This window comes from Nestor notabilis, unplaced genomic scaffold (assembly GCF_000696875.1).
Source record: "Nestor notabilis isolate BGI_N333 unplaced genomic scaffold, ASM69687v1 scaffold19387, whole genome shotgun sequence".
NCBI lineage: Eukaryota > Metazoa > Chordata > Aves > Psittaciformes > Psittacidae > Nestor > Nestor notabilis.
The window spans coordinates 1-19,721 of record NW_009937124.1 but is presented as its reverse complement, the minus strand read 5'-3'; the positions used below and the strand labels follow the sequence as shown (position 1 = coordinate 19,721).

The 19,721-nt window shown below is 42.7% G+C and overlaps 1 protein-coding gene across 1 annotated transcript; it reads right to left on the bottom strand.

The window, feature by feature from the left end:
• Positions 1 to 10: 10 nt before the first annotated feature.
• Positions 11 to 19,409, bottom strand: FANCD2 (Fanconi anemia, complementation group D2; the record flags this gene model as incomplete). The annotated part of the gene is made up of 23 exons (XM_010018678.1): positions 11 to 47; positions 1,026 to 1,172; positions 3,466 to 3,540; positions 4,653 to 4,727; positions 5,338 to 5,376; positions 5,671 to 5,742; positions 6,311 to 6,404; positions 7,177 to 7,299; positions 7,683 to 7,782; positions 9,083 to 9,210; positions 9,762 to 9,875; positions 10,661 to 10,776; positions 10,974 to 11,102; positions 11,820 to 11,936; positions 12,825 to 12,968; positions 13,431 to 13,540; positions 14,146 to 14,244; positions 15,153 to 15,261; positions 16,091 to 16,206; positions 16,516 to 16,616; positions 17,761 to 17,901; positions 17,991 to 18,064; positions 19,284 to 19,409. Coding segments are annotated over 23 exons (2,386 nt in total), but the record flags the coding sequence as incomplete, so codon positions are not given.
• Positions 19,410 to 19,721: the final 312 nt, after the last annotated feature.

Sequence of the window (19,721 nt, the reverse complement as noted above, 5' to 3'; positions counted from 1 at the left end):
TCATCGGAGCCCCTCTCTCCAGAGGCTTGGGACAGGATTTCTTCTCCCTAAGGTGAACGCAGAAAACCCGTACTGAGCATATGAAAGGCAGGCAGAGCATTCCAGGGTGGAATGGAAGAAAGCAGCATTTTGTTACCATCTTAATAAAAGCTTCTGAGTAAAAAGCAAGTTTTAGAATCACAGAATGGTTTGGGTTAGAAGGGACCTTAAAGATAATCTAGTTCCAAGAGATACCTTCCACTGGACCAGGTTGCTCAAAGCCTTATCCAACCTGGCCTTGAACACTGCCAGGGATGGAGCAGCCACAGCTTCTCTGGGCACCATGTGCCAGCGCCTCAGCACCCTCATAGAACTCTTCATAGAAGACTTTTTTTCCCCCAATATCTAATGTAAATCTCCCCTCTGGCAGGTTAAAGCCGTTCCTCCTTGTCCCGTCACTACATGCCCTCATAAAAAGTCCCTCTCCAGATTTCTTGTTGGCCCGCTTTAGGCACTGGCAGCTGCTCCAAGGTCTCCCTTGAACCTGCTTTTCTCCACACTGAACCAGCCCAGCTCTTTAAGTCTGTCTCCAGAGCAGAGCTGCTCCAGCCCTTGGAGCATCTTCGTGGCCCAGATTTGTTTCAACTGTCCTGCTTCTACAGTGAAAGATGAATAAAACAGCCAGAATTTGCTTCTGTTAAAGCCACACACCAGAGTGTGTGAAGAGGTGTTCAAGTGACCTGTATCTTTCCCCTTCTTTGCATGCAGTCCTTGTCACCAAGCAGAGGAAGGACCCCCACCCCTTTACCACAAACAATAAAACCTGACTGCTTCCGTGCAAGAGCCTGGCTGCAATGAAGCCCCCAGAGACACAGGTCCTCCATCCTGGTATAAAACACTTCTACTTGCTGCACTAGATGTGACTGTAACATGGTCACACTGAATTTGGCCGTTTAGCCCTACCCACACACAAGGGCAGAGTTGCCTGGGCAAGATGATGTCCTCTCCCAGGTTTTAATTGCCCCACGCAGGACAGCGATTCTTACCTGAAGATCCCGATTTTTAAGGACACCCATCCAAAATGCCTCCTGGCAGTGGTTGAACGCCAGCATTGCCTTCACTCGGTATACAAATTGTTCCAGAGACTTCTTCAACAAAGGCACGTGGTTGGTCAGTCCAATGTCTTGGTGAATCTAAATATGAACAGTAAAACATGGCTGTGATTTTCTTGCCTAAGTATTCTTCCTATTTAAAAAGCCAGTGGTTTCACCATGGTTACACAGGTGGGAGGGATGGGATGTGATCCCCACAAAGCTCATCCAGATCATGTAATTTCTTGGCCAAATTCTGCTATAGCTTTTGTTAAAATAATAAAACTCAAATAAGCATTTTTTTTAGCAACAGATAATCACACCATTCCAGTCCAAAGCAAAAAGCAATGCTACAAGTGGCCAGACTCCATAATTACTACTAGAAAGCAAGATAGCCACAAGTTCCAAGTTAATGTTGCAGGGAGTTTCATGTCAGAATATTGCCTAATTCCCAAGCACAGAGAAGAAAGAATGAGAAAGGTGTTGAATAAACCACTACGATGACAATCTTTTCTTGCTCAGTGCCTGATGCAATTCCTTTACACTAGGTACACGGAATGTGTGTACACTATAAACTCCAAAGGCAGCTTGTCCAGACCAAACAAGCACTGGCATTTGGAGAACTAGGACAGGAGAGAACAGATGGAGTTGCTGTAAGCAAAACCCAGCCGAGGAAGGGCAACTATGCCAGGTATTGTATGAGATGTAGCTCTGGGTGAGCATCTTTTCCTGCTAGGCTTGGATCTGCAGTACACTATAGTCATTGCTAAACCAGAAAACCTGCCAAGAGCCATAAACAATTCTGTGTGCATTAAGTATTTGCCTCTTTCATGAGACTACTTTGTAACCTTCTTTCAAATCATTGAAAACCTCGCTAATGACACAATGAATGGTCACAGTGCTCCCGGGTCTTGGAACCTGCCCAACTGTCTGCAGGCAGTTTGGAGACCATGGCATTTCGAAAAATCTGTCTCCAGAAACTGTCCTTATGCCCAGCATTAGATACAGAAACAGAAGAGAGGCTCCGTGTGAGAGAATGAATGACAAATACTTAGGAAATTATAAACAAAGCCCACTGCTATTGTCTGGCGTGTGATGCTCTGAGCACCCCTATTGAGGGAGAGTAGCAAACCTTAAGTAACACTGCATGGTACCTCAGTGAGCAAGTGAAATCAAGACTGGTTTAACAAATGTTGGTGTCAACTCCTCTTCAAACAGATTTGGAGCATTCATTCCATACATTTATTTGCCTAGATTCAGCTGCTGCCTCCTCATTCTTGCAAAAATGATTTGGCCTAGCGACCTAATCAGATTGCAACAGATAGAAGAGCAGTGGTAAAACACAGGTGTTCACTAATTGCAGTTATATGCTAACACGGACTATGGGCCACAGCACTTGAAAATGCTGGTCAAATGCAAAGACATCACAAGCTGCAGTATGTTATCCTGTCTACAAGGTGAATTGTGACTTTAAAGCAGGCATGAGGATTTCACTGCAAACACAAGAAGGGCTTTTTAACATCTCCAGGGTTTGTGCCAGATTCTAATTCTCCCCTATGCTGATAGCTGTACTGGCATGTTCTGATCCCCAGCTAGACTTTTATGCTCCTGATGCCGGCTCTGGACTAAATGGGTAGCAGATCTAGCTTGGAGAACCATGCCAATAGCTGGCTTTCTCCCTTCAACAAATTTAGCAAAGCCCGTTCTTGGACATGTGTTCTTCAACCTCTTAGGAGTCTAACAGGAACAAAGCAGCACACATGAAGTTCCTTCTAACTGCCTTTTCCCATGTGACTTTCTCTCGTGACAAGCACTGGCTCTCCACACTGTGAACAGGGCGCTAATCCTCTCCTTCCTGCCTGCCCCAAACCTCCTACAGAGACTGTCAGACTGCATGTTCCAATGTTCCTCATGTCCCTTTGCCCTCTTCCCTAGTATCAATGTATCAAGGCCAAAAAGGCACCTCAAGAGGATTTTGAGTAAGGTTTTCCCTTGTTCACCTCCTGTTGCTGATTCCTCTGACTCTTTAAGGCTGTTGATCTTTGCCAAAACTTCTCTCCCATATTACCAATCTGGCATCTAAACTTCATGCAAGGTCTCTAATATCTCAGCTTGTGTTCTCAGAAACACTCTCTTACAGAGGCCAACAACCAAAGATGTGAAGAGCCTCTGCCCTAAAGAAGTAACCTAACCTAACCAGACATCCAAGTTAGCTACTTTCAGACCAAATACTTCAACTTTTGGGCCATTAAACCAAGGCTGTTGCTCCTCCTCTCGGAGTGTTTGCTTGTACAGATACTGCTGGAAGCTTGCAAATAGAACCTACCTATGCCCCGAATAGAAAATAAATCATTCTTAGGACAGGAGTTTCTACTGCAACTCAAACTTATCTTACCTTGGAATGGCCACACATGTGATGAAGTTGTCTGGTACTCAGCTGCAAGGTTTTCAGCAAACTCTGCACATCATCCTGCAATAAATAAGTAGACCAGCAAATAATTCTCAAAGCATTTTTCCATAAGGGAAACAGAATAATGAAACATTGTTAGTCCCAGCAATCCTTTCAAAGGGTTATGGGATAGATATGATGCACATATGCAGGAAACATCAGATAAACAGGATTAAGCCATAGGAGACTTGTACTGTGCATCTAAGTAGCTGGTAATTAAAGCATGACCTCATGTCATAAGGCCAACCACTTGGAACTGAATTTTCAATCAGTTTGGATTGAATGCACGTCAGTGGAAAAGGGGCAATAAAAATCCAAACAACCTTGTCACATCTTGCCATGAGCACAACCTTCTGAAATAAGGGAACCAGAGGAAAAGTACAGAACATACTGCTACACTGTGGTATTTGAAATGCATCCAACATGAACTCTGGGTATCAGACCTCTCTGAGAAAATGACATGACACTTTACTGTCCAGTGGCAATGACTACATATCTGTTTGATGACCTCATTCCCTCAAACATCCATGAGAACACATTTTACACTTGTAATAGAAAGGAGTTACCTCTTAGAGAGACAATAAGTGAAGACTAAACCAAAGACTGAATCTCACTGGCAAAGCTGGGCTGCCTTGCGACAAAGCAGGGGGAATAAGTGAACTGTTCTTGCCATGTAACACAGCAAGGCTGGCCTCTCCATCTGCACGCATGCATGTTGTCCTGCTCAAAGCTCCAGGAATTATTGCAAAGACACCAATGTCACTGTCCATCTGGACCACAAGCCCTCACCAACCTGACCACTCAAATGAGCTTCCTACTCTGTGAGTGACACCTTTGTGGTAACTCATTTTGAAGGAGAGAGACTGAAAGGATTTCTTTTGCCAATAGTGAAGCCATCCAACGAGAAGAGGGATGGCAAGTTGGGAAACAGTGATCTGTTTGCTGAGAGAGCACTGGCTGTGCAAGTAAACAGGGCACAGCACAGCTGGAGACATTAGATGTGTTTGTCATGAGGTGTCTGTCACAAGTGTCATGCCAGCATATCAACATATGACAAGACAGGACTCTTCATCTAGCAAGCATCAGTCCTGCTTCCCAGCTGGTTCCAAGACAGCTGTCTCCAAACAGCTTACCCTGTGTTTTTTAAAGCTGTAGTCCAGGAGAGGCATGGCAAGCTTCAGAAATGCTTCTACGAAGAGACGGCCGTACTAGAAAAGAATGATAAATACGTCGGAAGGGTAGTTCAAATTCCTGTTCAAAGAACCATCACAAAGTCAGATAAGATAATGACAGATTCTTTCAATCTATCCCAGAAACTATTCTTGCTTTGTAAAAGACTAGACTCATGTGAAGACTGTACTGGAATATATAGGATCAGTAAAGTGCCCCACTTCAATCACTGCAAAAAGAGGCAAGAAGGATAAGGTCTCATTGTTGTATACATCCCTGTGTGTATTCACCACAAACTGGGAATAAAACTGAACTAACTACAAAATGTTAAAATCATTATACATATACATGAGTCAGAAAAGGGAACGTTGCAGAGGGACACATGATCTCTCTGGGCTCTGACAGAGACCTGTCTGCTGAGATGTCTCCTCTCATTTGGACTGCCATGGGGAGGAAAGAGAAAGGGGAAAGGGTCTGTAAGTTCGCTGTGGTCGAGCCATATGATGAGTGGAAGACAGTTAAAGGTATAAGAAACAGTCTCTGCTTCTTCCAGACAATTCTGTAACCACCTCTACTCCATTGGAGGCAAGGATTCAAGAAAGCTAGTACTTAAACTGCTCTCTTCAGTTATTTTGAATTGTTGCTTACCTTCAGGCAGACACCGAGTACAGGCCTGCTGTCAAATATCTGCTTGGTTGAGAGGAAAAAAGAGCCAGATCAGTCCACAAGTCTAAAGGAAACAATGTGAGCACATCAGCCAATTCATTACATACTCTCACTAAAGTGTGAAACCTGTTCTAAGGCATCTGCTGTCCTCAGCTTTCAACAGGGACCACGTAAGCATGTGAAATGCAGTGGCTGTCAGGTGGAAGTACTTGGCAGGATGGCTGTTAGGTGATCTTTGTGCTCATGAACCAAGGTACACTGGCTTTGCTGGGAACGAACCTGAAGGTAAAACCAGAAAAACAACAACAATCTCACCTTGACCAAGTTAATGAGGATATGGAAATTCCGCACAGCGATGTTCCACCGCAGCAGCTTCTCCAGTTGCACCTAATGGGATGCAAGGAGACAAGAACCCAAAATGGTGTATTTCCTCTCACCTTGCTGGATGTTCTCTCAGCATTTTGCTGCTGCTGTTGTTGAAAACAGAGGAACAATGCTTCAACACAGGAGATTTATCACAGCAATAACACTTAATGGCAATTCCAGCCTGATCAGTGCCTGCATGGCTTAAAATGCTGAGAGTTAACACACTTCCTTTCTCTCAGAGCAGCTCTTGGTTGCAAAATAACTTTGTGCTCCCACACAGGTGTGCAAGACCAACTGCACAGCTCAGTGTTTTGCAGAGTACTACCTCTTTTCTGGTTACAGCTTCTGCTGGGTTTACTACATTTTTGACATGGTGCAAACCAGTAAAAAAAAAAAAATGCTACTTATATGTTACCCTGTATATCTGCTGAATATACCCTGTATATTCATTCTGGTGGATGAAGCTGTCTGACTGCACTTCCTAGGCAAAGTTCAGAAGATCCTTTCCAATTTATACACCTTCATTGTACTGGACAGTTTAACTTAGGTCTTCTTCCCCTCAAGGAGTCCAGTGCATTTATTTTCCTACCTCACTTGAGTCTGATGGTTTCCCAGCTGGGATGCTTTTCACTGAACAATCTAGCTGAGCCATCATTACTCGGAAGAAAATCAGGAATGTCTGCCTGTGGAGAAAGTGAGAGCAAAACTAAAAGCCAGCTCTGAACACCAAGATAGGCTTCTTGTCCCCAGATCAATGTGGAAAACTGGAAGGTTACTCAGCTGGACATTCTTTTCAATAGGAAATTGCAGGAGATTGACCCTAGAACTCATAAGCACATCCAGCCCAGCCCCAGTGCCCAGACAGATGGAGAATCCTGGGAAGTCACTATCACTTCTCCAGTATGAACCAGACATAGAAATCCCCCATTCTTTTGTAGCTCTAGGGGTGCACAGTGGAAGGTTTGCAGCTCTCCGCATAAGATGATTTTAGTAGTTCCAAAGTGCAGGAACTTTGGCCATCCCTGGATAAATTGTGTTTCCAAATTCTTATACCATGAGCAGAAACATGCTCAGTGTGCTTTTGCACACTGCCTATCAGCCCAGGATTGCCTACAGGCACCTCAGGACTCTAAGGCTGACTTTTGGAGTGCTTTATAACCACCAGAGTAGCACAGAAAGAGGCAGCATACCTGACAACAGATAGCAGCCCATTCTTCAATTAAAATAGCTCGCAAATAATAAACTCAGCATGGTGTTAATGTACAAGGACATTCCACCTTAAAGTTAACCATGTACTAACTTGTTGCATGCTGCCAAACAATGTTTACAAATGCCTAGAGTAGTCCACAGCAGTATTAACATGAAACCATAATAGACCAAGAAAATTAAATGTTAAAAAGCAGAAATTGCCATTTTGCATCTCATGAAATTCTAAGTTTCTACTGATATAGTTACCTGGTTAGAGTAGGGTAAGTGGAAGAACATCCATCTTTGGCAGAGTTGATCAGTTCAGGGACACCAACACTTGAGATTTCTTCTATAGCTTTCAGGATATTATCTGTGTGCTCCAGGTAGACACTAAATCCAAACCCATCTTAGTTAATCAATAAATATTATGCAGAATAATACAGCAAGTTCTTGAACACTGCCCTATCCGCAACAACATGGCCTAAAATTGTCAATCTCATTCTTATGCCAAAGGCAATCATATGTAGGAAATCCAAAGCAATATTTAGAACTGTCACAAGTAATGTCATTGAAAGATACCAAACATGAGGTCCAAGCATGTTTCTACACCCAATGGCTAACAGAATTCTTCCTATCACTCACTGTCTGTCAATGCAATGTAGGCCAAACTCTGTAAGTGTGAGGGTTTTGACTGAGAGGGGTCATTCCTCTGCAGCAACAGGAACTATCAGAAAATGAGTTTCTCAGCATTGAGGCAATGGCTTGAGCCTTACCAGAGCAGAGTATGCAGTGCACTGTTGAACTGGTTGCCCTTCTCTCGGTCTCCATTAGGCCTCACCCATGACTGGCAAAGGAACTGCTTTGCTAGTGAAGCTGTAAAAGATAAGGAATAACTTACTGAAGGAAGAATCCAAGACAACTTCTTTCTTCCCTATAATGGCAGTGTGTCCAAATGGCTTTTTGAAAGGTCATAGTATAGCTACTCCTCAATATGCCTGAACTTTGATAAGTCAAAATGCATTTCCCCTAAAAAGCAGTAAGGCCACAGGGACATGTATCATAACAAAATATATTCATATCCAGCATGTTCTGGTCTGGAATAGCTGATGTGAACATTCCGTGAGCCATCTCTGGACATTTCATCCTAACAAGTTTATATTAAACCTTATTTGTTTGATAGTTGTGTGCCAACCTTTTCATTTTAATTAGCCAATATGCAATCCTTAGGGCATACATTTCTAGAAATGGAATTCCAGTAACAAGTGGCTTGACTTTTTGGCCACAGTGCTATAACAATAAACGTGAACAGACAAGTTTACAGATTCCTTAATTCAAAACTGCTAACAAACCTTCTTCTCTCTTGTAGAAATGTTTTAAACCAGGAAATTATTAGTTAAAATTGGTTATTCCCTGCCACAAGCAGTGGGCAGTTCTCCTACTATGGGACTTTTAAAAAACAGTAAAATAATCTCAAAGTAGGGAACTCACAATTCTGAGTGACTACTCTGAGGACAAATTCTAGAGATGACCCAGTATGACAAGATACGGCTGAGAGAGGTAACTGTCCGGAGTCTTTACTTCAGTGTGTGACAAAGTGGAGACCCAATAATTTTCTTGTATATTCCCTGCAAGCATGTCTTACCTGCTTGAATGCTGTTCCTCTTACAGTGGGTCCTAATCCATGAGAAGAGCTCTCAAATGCAAATGTTTGTTGCATGGAGTTAAGAACATGCAGGTTTTCCTCCCTCTGCCCCGAAGTAACAGCTGTATTTGAATTCATTTCCATAATTTTTAGAAATGAGCTGTCATAGACATCTGTACTACACTAGGAAGCTACATCGAATTAAGTCTATGATCACCTCCATAATCAGTGATTAAACTGGTATAAAATTGAACAGCAGGCTTGTTCTTAGAACTGTAAAAAGCTGTGAAGCTTTTATTTTCAAAAACACCAGCTAAGAAAGTGAGGCACAGCAAAAAAAAATAGCAAAGGGGTTCCAATATATTTACTGCTATTCCTTTTTTAACAGCTAGGACTGTTCACCCAGCAAGATTACTAGGACACCATGGGAAATCCTTCCCTCAAAAGATGCACTACAGAGACAGAACCCAAGATTTACAGGCAAAACCAGCATGAAAACTGATGCGAGATTAGAGGTGCTTCAGGCATTACCAATTTTCTCTTTCTTCCAGCCAGTCACTGGTTTCTCAGCGATGGCGATCAGGAGCTGAGTGAGGATGAATGCACAGTGGAAGCTGGGAACACTCTGCTGGAAATTCAGCAGGTAGTGAAAACTCTCACTGGGGATGACAGGAAAGGGAAAAGGTAAAACCAATGTAGATAATCACCCAGAAACATATAAATAAAAAGGAAATATTAGACTACTTCAGATACAAGGTGTCCCTAGCCCAGTATTTTGTCTCTGGCAGTGCCCTTCTGAAGAGGGGTAGTCAACCACAAGTAGATAAAAATTCAGCCACTGCGAAACTTCTCTCAAGCCCCAATCACATTAATTCCAGCAACATCCTTATATACTGCTTTTGCTTAGTGTTCCTGTAAAGCATTGTAACTATCCAGAACATGCTTATTCCTTCTGTGAATCCTACTAATCTCTTAATCTCAAACAGCATTCAAACAAATTAGATCCATAGATTAATGCATACTTTATAATCCAGTAGCTCCTTTTCATTAGGTTTGACTGCATTGCCATTCAATTAAATACAAAACTCTGTTTGAAGCTAGCTAGCTCTATGAGAGCTCCCAAATATACATTTACCCATAATGCCCACACAAAATAGGGGAAATTGCTTGAAATTCATCCCTTTCAGAGCTTGGGAAATACTGACTCTACCTTATCAGCTCCTCAAGAAGAAGAAATTCTGTCTCTCCTGGTTTTAGTCTGTCTGCAAGCACCTGGAGAGCTGACCTTAGCAAGTCAGTATTTTCAGGCTGAGAAAAACCATTCCTGAGGGGGAAAAGAAAATAAAAAAAGATCCAGTTCATCACCAGACTAGAAGGAAGAAAGGTATCAGATGCCAAAGCATATTTTTGCAACACTAAAAATAAAGAAACTGGATATGCAAGAAGAGCCCTGAAATATGAAAGTTATAAGAAATGAAAGTTAAAAGAAACAAAAATTGAATGGGAATGGCAAACCTTGTGCACACACGACAGAAACTTTTCAGTTCACAAAAAGCTTCTATGATGTTATCCTGGATTATATTAGCAGATGCAGAGGTCAAACCCAGGCTGCACCAGCACTGCTGTGTTTGACATTTAGGAATACAGTTCAAGTGCAGCAGCAGCACATGGCTTTTAGTCAATGAAGTACAGATTCATCCTTTCCCATTGGCAAAAGAAATTCTTTCATTGCTCAGGATTCAGGCAGTGACAGTTCAGCAAAGGATGAGGGGACTTGTTAAGAAATTCCAAGATCCCTGGGCAGAACAGGAGTTGCACAACTAGGTATGCCAGTATGCCACTTATGCTAGTCTTGATCCAAAAGCTCACTGAATTCAATCCAGTTCAGAGCTTTATCACCTGTGGTTTTAGCTCAGCTCAGGATCACACAATGAAGTTTGACATAACTATAAAGTGCTTAAAAGTCTCCATCCATCGCAGTGTGTTGTTCTGTGTGGCTGACAGGCCATCTACTGGGTACAAACATTTTGAAGAGGAGGAACAGGAGGAAGAAGCAATAAGTGGACTTTGCTCATTTAGGTGACTATATACTTTTTTGTTCAAACTTACCAAGCAAATAGGGAGCGAGAAGTTAGTAACAGCTGTTGGTAACAAGAAGACATCAGCATGTGCTCCTGGATGTTCACTCCTGGTTCATCTTCCGCACCCTGATTTTGTATAACTGCCTTTAATACAGAACAAATAATTCATTAAACACTAATCCAAGGAAAGATAATGGCACAAGAATCCATTTCCATAATTCTATGTTTAAAAAACCTGAAGAAAATGAAGCAACTCTCTTTTTTCCACAAAGAAAACTAAAAATACCTTCAAAGTTGACAAAATTTGACATTTTTTTGAGTCAAAATTGCTGCCCACTCACCTGGAAGTAGTTGTGCATGTTCTCCATGTGATTACACAGTGGTTTTAGTAGCTTGACTACACACGTAGCAACTTCCTTGGGGGATCTCTGACACAGGTGGGAAAAGCCAATATCCCTGTAGCTTCTTTCCTGCAGCAAATCCAAAAAACTAAAGTCACTTCATCAGCCTTACTTGAGAATAACTTCACATCAAGCTCTACCTCTAAGACTGCTTCTGAGCAGTGGAATTCCTGATGTCAATACCCTCTATGAGGAAGCATCAAAGAGTAAGAAAGTTGGTAGAAAGACAAGGAGAAAGAACACTGAATCTGATAGTCCATCAGGTTGTAGCAAATTTCTCCTAGTTTAATGCAGTGTCCAAACACTTACTTTCCTCCTGAAGGCGTGAGCCAGGAATGCAAGGAGTCACTGCACTCAAGAATCTAAGACTAAGTCTTTAGTCTTCTTCTAAAGACTGCAGAAAAAGCAGAAGCATGGATGTAGCAGCTTCTGTTGGATGCAGCCTGTCTGGCCTGCCTGAGCTGAGCTGCTCCTTGAACAGCAGAGCCAGTGTCCCCAGGGAGGGCTAGGAAAAGAGCTGCTCGAGTTTTGAGGCTGAAACGCTTTCCCTCTGTTATATACCCTTTCCTCAGACATGCAGAGAACCAGATACTACAAACATTTCAGCAAGGGAAGTGGTACAGAAGTCTGTTTTGAAAGAGCAAGTGCTTCTCTGACACACAGCTGCACTCAGACTGACAGTTCACTGAAAATTATTCTGAAAACCTTTTCTCTTGGGAAAGGCCTGAGGAGGCCACTGATGTGCTCTGCCTCAGCCCTACACCCATTGGCTGCTGCAGTACTTGCCTTCAGAAAGGGCACTCTCCTTGTGGAGCTCGGAGTCAGCACATGCTCCAGCTTCCAGCACAGGTCATCCAGAAGGAAGCTAAGTTCAGCAGGCCCCAGCTGCACAACTTCACAAAACTGCAATTACAAGAACAGTCAATCCCAAGACCCTGATGTAATTGTAATGCCTTAAAGCTCAAGTTCACCCCCTCCATTTCCAGTTACAACTTTTGAATTAGTTAACCTCAGTCAGGGACCTATTTGATAGATACTACAGTTTTATGTCTCCCCCATTGCAGGTATGGGGCATCAGTTCTGGTTACTTGAAGCGTGAAGCAAGCCTGGTGCTCTCAACACAGCTGAGGCAACATCAGTAACAGAGAACTGATTTATATACATTGACACTGCAAATTAGCTCCTAAAGATAAAAAGGGGTTTAAGCCCAGAGAGTCACAAAATTCACCAGTTGAGTAACAGTCAAGAAGCAATTTGAAATAATGACACAGAGACTTGTCAAACAGTCTTCCAACTGGCCTGTGAGCTGCATGCACCCATACAGCTGTCCTTGGAGCAGGCCAGGCTGTACTCCAGCCTGCCATAGCCTTTTCACATTTTATAAATCTTACTGTAGCCTAACACAATTAGACTCCAGATGGACTCAGCCTGACTACAAAGAGGGTAACAAAATAAGCACTTCTGCTTTCCATAGCAGTGCAGTTTTATATAAGCTCCCAGATGATAAACAGGACCCTGCTCACTGAGGGCACATCCACGACACCAGTCCTAAATTCATGCTGAGTTTCTGCTCTGTTGATGCCTTGAGATACTTGGCTTTTTGCAACAAAGGCTTTACTTAAATGCAATAGGTTCTTTTTAACAGGCAAGCTGCCTCTTAGCAGTGTTCAATATTAAAGCCCCTTTCTTCACATTAGGTCTATATATGTTAATGGAACAGAAAGGACAGGACCTCTGAGAGGGCCAGTTACATAAAGCCTTAATGGTACGGATTTACTCTGTTCCATTTACCTCTGTATGCATCTCTGTGTCCAAGACAGACTTTGTCAGCAGCCCACAGTGGAGCACAGTGAACACCTCAAGGTCTAACTCTCGGAAGTACGGGCGATAGTTCTGCAGCTTTGCCAGAGGATTTTCTGCCTCTCTCTCAGCAGTCTGAAAAGTAAATGGCAAAACTAAGATTGCAACCTGGAAGACTATAAGACTTTCTCACTCCAATAAAGCTACTTCTTTCACACAGTTTTCCATATTTTGTGCCAAGTTGAAGAAAAGACTAAGAAGAATTCACAATATCCAGTAGAGAAACAAGCACTAGAATCAGAAGCATTTTCATTTTGAACGGTACAAGTCACTAAAAATTTTCTAGGGAAAATACTTAGGAAAATGGAATAACCTTTGCCATCTCCTTTCTGTGGATCAGTGGCCATTGTGAAACCCCTTCTGGACTTGCACCTTAAGCACCCATAAGCACCACGAGGGGCAGGTGTCAGAAAGCAGAACTGAACACCTTGACTGACTTTTGAAATTAACAACCTCTCCCTCAAAGCTCTTGTTTATACTTGTATGTCATCTTCCCTAGTCTGTCTTTCTTGCAAGTCCCCAGGGGTATACACATACCTTCTCCAGCTCAGAGAGCTCAGTATCAGGCTGGTTTCCCTCAGAACTGTCATCTGCTTGAGAACGATCAGCAGAGCTGGCTTTGCTGCCATCGGTCTTTTTTTTCTTTCCTTAAAGAAAAAAGCAACTTCAGAAACAAAGGCTACGCTGTGCTCAACACCAGACAGCACTTGCAGGCAGGGAAACGGCACCAGCTCTAAAAAAGCATGGCACATGCACAGGTTATGCGTCATCCATAGCCAGGATCACAGTCCAAAAGAGAGTCAAATGCATTTGGGGCTGTCACACAATCAGTTTCTCTTTTATAAAATCACAGTAAGAAATTAAAGCAAGTCTATCTGTTCTTACTGTGGTTTAAACATTATGAAATGATTGAAAAAATGAGTGAGACATCATCTTAAAAAACATTTGAACCCAAATTTAATGATTCTTTTTCAGACACATTATTGAGAAAAGGAGAAAACCTGGAATAAGAAGTTAAGACATATCTACAAAAGGATCTTGCAGGGATGTCAAGCCAACAGCTTGAGCTGTTCTAATGGCTCAGGGTTAGTCCTGCTCTTCCCTCTACATCTTTCTTCTGTCCCCAGGCATACACACCTGACATTTGCCTTGCACTGAGACTCAGGAAGCCCAATCACTGGTTAAGCAGTGAACTTGTTAAAATAGGAAAAAACTAACCTAGCAAAAAGTAAACACTTTCAAACTTCTTTACCATTTTTTTTTCTCAATGGACCAACAGCATTAGTGGATGATACAGTCTCCAGGGCTTCCGAATCAAAAGCAGCTGGTGGTGGGACATATCCAGGGGTTGCTGAAAGAGCCAAAATGTAGAAGTTGGATTAGTTCAGCTCCTGAATGACAAAATATAGGCAAGATCTACAGGAAGTACCATACATTTCACCACTGTGGTGAATGTCCATCTGGTCTTACGTTTAGGTGCATTTAGCTCCGATTAGCTCAACACTGCACTGGAATTACAGCACTTTGCATTCCTCCAGCAAGGGAGGAAAACAAGCACTCAGATGCCTAAGGACATCTGTCCATGTTATTGAAGCCTGAAGGGCTGTTCTAGCACATCTTAGCCCTATCTGTGCTGGCCTTGCAGTGCTCTCTAGCAGCAGAAGGGTGTTGAGGCTGTGTTTTATTTCAGATGAAGTTGGTCTTTTGGTTTACAAACACAGGTCTTAATGGATAGCTTGTGTAAGGGTATGTGGAAGATGATAGTGTATTCTTCATTACATTTATGCAATCAAACACCCTTTCAGTGTCAAAGGCGATAATAGTAATGGGGGAAGCCATAAACAAGGACAGACAAAAACCTGGTAGACAAGAGAGAATGCAGACAATACCAAAGATCAAAAGTCTCCAGTTTGTAATTGATAGGCCGTTAAGAAACTTCAGGCATGGCTTTAGGAATGGACACCTGGACTTTGTAAGTGATAAAATGGGAGGAAAAAGAGGAACTTGATGATGTGGGATATTCTGATGGAGGGGGAAGGGTAGAACTATGCAAATTAATGCAGGAATGTGCAGGGAAGGAAGTGGGATGGGGAAGAACTAAGAGGGGAATAGGCAGAAATAGTGTCAAAGGGGCTGGCCATGTTTACAAGGGAATGGCACTGCTGGTCAGTAGAACTGACTAGTCAGTGTGCTTGTCTGGCTGAACCCGTGCCTGATCAGCCTGTGCAGGCCCAGAAGGTACAAAGGTTTCATACTCACCTGCCAAGCATTTCCCCAGCACATTCTGCAGTTCTGTGATGTTCTGCAATCGAGTCAAAACTTTCCCCTTCATCTCAGCATCCTGTTGCTGGCAGAAGGCATTTACAACCTAGAGATACAAACCAAACTCACTGACATAGGGAGATTTGTATCCACCTTTTCTTTCCTGAATAACATTCTCAAGTCCTGAACACAGCACAAGCACAACATAGCACAAGTGGCCTGTGTGACCAGATCCAGACTGCATGAACAAAGCTGTTCAGAAGCCCATGAGAACATGGACATAATTGGTGCAATCTACAAAAAGCGACAGAGCAACAACTACAGCTCAAATATTAACTGAAGAAGAGGAATTAGCAGGCAGCACATTGTCTCTTTCTGTGCTGCTTGTGGCTCTGCAGAGCCCTTGGCACTTTCCAGGTCTTCCAGGAAAAAGGCAATCCTGGGAGAAGAGCAGGAACAAGGAGGACTGGGGATGCAGAACTGCATCAACTCTAACAACTCATGTTATCAGAATAACCCCAGCAGGGAACATTCCCACTGACCATCAATATTAGCAAATACATCGGCAAATCCGCTTGAAGGCACCGCATTTCGTCCTTCTGTAAACTCACAGAGGTGATGAACAAAGCACAAAATCACAAACTTGGAAAAGCCACAGTCATCACAAACCATGTACAAACTGCAGCTGAGCAGCAGCTGAAAAACTCACATCAGCAAAGCAGTCCTTAGAGCCCCTGACCAAAAAAGCAGAGCTGCTGCTAGCAGCAGGATAAAGGATAAAGAATAATGAAAAGAAAAACACAGAGAGATTATCAGGACCTTGCTGGAGAAGGTTTTCAAGAGGCAAGACTCTTCTTCAACAAGAATTGTACCAGTGAAGCCCAAGATGAGTGTTTGTAAGTCACTCCAGCAGCTGCAGACAAGGCTCTACTCACCTCACGAAACCAGTTGAGAGCATAGAACAGGATTGAGCACAGAAATTCCCTTTCCTGCTTGGACAGAGAGTCCAGCTTCCCTTCAACCTCCAGGTTAGTCAGGTACAGGGGGCAACCTAAGACAGCAGGAAGAGAACATGTTGGACTGTGTTTGCTACCCACCCTTTGGTCTTTGTGTGGACAGTTTCTTATGCACCAACAATCAGTGTAAGCCTTAATCAATGCCAATGGTTATTTGCAGAAAGCTTCACCAGCCACTCTCGACAAAGCAATTGTCTCCCCTGCCTCCCTTCCACTGTGGACAACAGAGCATCTCAGCCCCTTCACAAACTGCACAATTCTTCCTACAACTGCAGAAAGTCTTTACAGATCTGGGACAGGCACAGGTCAGCAGCCAGACTCTACAAAAGGTCTATTTCCCATACCTAATAGGGCATCGATCTCCTCCAGGCTTCCACTGTTTTGCTCTGCAGTGTAGAACCTCAGCAGTCGGAAACAGGGTGACAGACACAGTGGTGACACTACCCTTGGGGGGGGAAAAAAGTAAAAGGAGCAGGTCCTATGTTATATATACCTCCGGAATATCCATCACTTTCCCATTATATCTTATGTCCTCCCTGTGCCACCTTGCCTACACCTTCTACTTTGCTTCTTGCAAATCCCAGCAACAAAGAACAGAAATGCACCATTATGGTTAAAATAATAATACAAAAATAAAAATGACATCACCAGTTTTCTGGAAAAGCAGATAAGGGCAGAAAACCAGCTGTAATGAACAAAAATGGGGTCAGATTTATTGCTGGTAGAAATCAAAGTTGAATAAGTCAGAATTAACTATAAGAAATTGTGCAAAGCACTGCTGTGAGCAGTGGAGAAACAACCTTGAATGTTTTCTAGCATGCCACTGCTCACATTCTGAGTGAGATTAATTTTTCCATAGGTGCATGTAAAGAACTATCTGTTCTTTTATTTTAAAGTGATCCTTTTGTAATTAGAATTAAAATACCAACAAAACCTTATGACAATAAAATTACACAGGATATGAAGGTTAAGAAAAAAAAAATATGAAGGTTAAGAAAAAAAAAACTAACTTATTTTTCACTTTGATGCCCTACTGTTTAATTACACTTTTCTTACTTTTACATAACCCTGTTCCATTTTCCAAAGACAGAGCACTTATTTTCCACTCAAATTTCACTTATGGCTGCATGTTTTCTGGAGCACAGTCTATGTTGCCCAAGTACAACTGAAAGTGAGAAAAACAGTGTACTGTTGGTGCACACTAAGTCCTTAGTGACTCTATTTGAGAATCATTGCTCAAAACACGAATTTTGCCACCTCAGAGTTGCCTATCTATCTCAATCTGGCATTCAGTATCGCCATAACATCAGAAAAAAGAGCTCCTCTTCTCATATACATATCTTACTAACCCAAGATCACCTAAACAGCCTGAGCCAGGACTGACTGCCAGTTCCCAACCAGCTTTTGCCTCTAGACCTATCTAAACATATTGAACGGCAAGAGAAGGAAAAGAACACTGGGAACTGGTAAATTCTCTGCCCAGCTCCTTATCAGGTACTTTGGCAAGCAGGGCTGATAGCAGTGAAGTGCACCAAATAAAAACATTTCCTTTACCTTTGCAGTCATCCCACAGTTAAATGTCAAAGTACCTTTTACTTTGGCTGCTCATTCCACCAGTGACCCTTGCAAGATCACTCTGTGACACCAATGGTAAGAGGTTAATGGCAATTGCTCCCTGAGTTTCATCTTCATCCAGATTATACAAGGACTTCACTGGGAACAAGAACGAACTGCAAGGAAAGACAGACAACCTCTTGTTGACAAACTCAGTTCTCAGCGACAGAGGCAATTACAAATGCTTAGCCTGTGATGAGCGTACCCATCCACCGTGGGGCTGAGATCCACCACAAAGTCACTGGGAAAGTCCTCCACCAAACTCTTCCCAAACTTGTCCTATAAAGAAAGGAAAAAAACCTGCTCAGCAAAGGGGATTCATGAAGAAAGCTTCAACAGCAGCAGCAGAAAGTGCAGAAGATAAGGCCAAGGAAAAGGATCCTGGAACAGTCACAGCAGTGAAGCAAACTGCCTGCGAGGAGAGCCAAGGCCTGCCTTTAGAGACGAAGCCAGGAAATATTGCTAAGCATGCACAACCAGTTTCTCCCCTGTTCTTTGGATGTGGGCTTGTCTACAAGTTCCACAGTGATGCAGAAGCAGAGCAGCTTGCTTGAAGAGGAAAGCAGCCATGGGAAGTTCTGTGTCCTAATACCACATCACCAGAATGAAATGGCTAGAAAGTGCTGGCTAAGATTTTATTCCACACAATGTGTCCCACAAACTTCACATGTTAGAAACAAGGGAGATAAAAAGTAATAGGTTTGACAGAGTCTGCACAGACAATTAAAAGACCCAAAAAGCCTGAACAAAAATTGTGAAAACAACCTTAGGTTGCTTTTGCATTTTAGTCTTTCAAGGAAAAAGGAGAAACCCTCCATCCCTTTCTTTCCCTCCTTGGAGAACTCAGCTGGAAGTCAGGAGCCTGGCATTTCTAGCCCTAGGCACAGATATGTTTAGACTGCCAGCACTTCGCAGCTCCCTGGTCACCTTCCCTCGCTCCATAACAAGCAAGTGCAAAGAGAACTTGTGCCACTAAGAGTGATCAATGCCACAGTAGCTGCCAGTGCCCTCCTGGACCGCAAGATGGCTTGTACCTTCCTGCCAGGTACAAACCACATGCAAAGAGTCCCCAGCGAGAAGAAAGAGCTGTCCAGTGGCCTTCACAAACCTCCTCCTATTACCATAAATACCTTTTTTTTTTTTTTACCACAAATGACTGTGGCTTTTGCAAGTCCTTTGCCATCAGATAGCCTTAATAGCCTGACCAGAAGCCAATCTCAATACAGTTTTTTCAGATTCTACTTTGATCTATGAATCTTAAAAGCAGGCTTTAAAAATGTCATTTAGTTTCGTCTAAAAGGTTTCCCTGTTGTCATTTAAAAGTCAACATAAAGGAGGCTGTTGAAGCACAGTGAAGAATCTGACACAACCAAAAAGAGCTGAGAGCTGAAAGAGAATTTTTTATCTGATCAGTATCTTACAGGACCTTAAGCATGCCTAGATCATGTTTCTGAAGAACTCATTTAAGTGATTAAGTTCAAACTACTGTGCAACATACCAGGAGCTGCAAGTCCAGATTCCCCTTCTGCTTCTCAATCAAATTGGCAAATTCATCATAGCACAGAGCCAAGACCTCTGGCGTTTGCTCACAGCAGATGCCCACAAGGTCCAGCAAGTTAGAAAGCTGAAAGGAGAGAGAACAGTCTGCAGAAATGGTCATAGTAAATGGTTCAAACTCAAGCTTTTATCTTGAGTCCCTTTTATACTAATTTACTCTGAGGCATATCCAAAACTTCAATTCTAAGTAACAGCCCACGGTGGTTTAAAACCGAGTTTTAGAAAGGGACATGGTCTTTTAAGGTGCTAGTCCAGCTCCACCATGAAAAAACAAAAAAGAGCCTGCCCAGGACCACCCTCAAATAGAGTGCCAGCCTAGAAGAAGGTTCTTCAACAGGAAATAAGGAAAAATGGTTCAATGTCCACTTGGAGGCCAGTA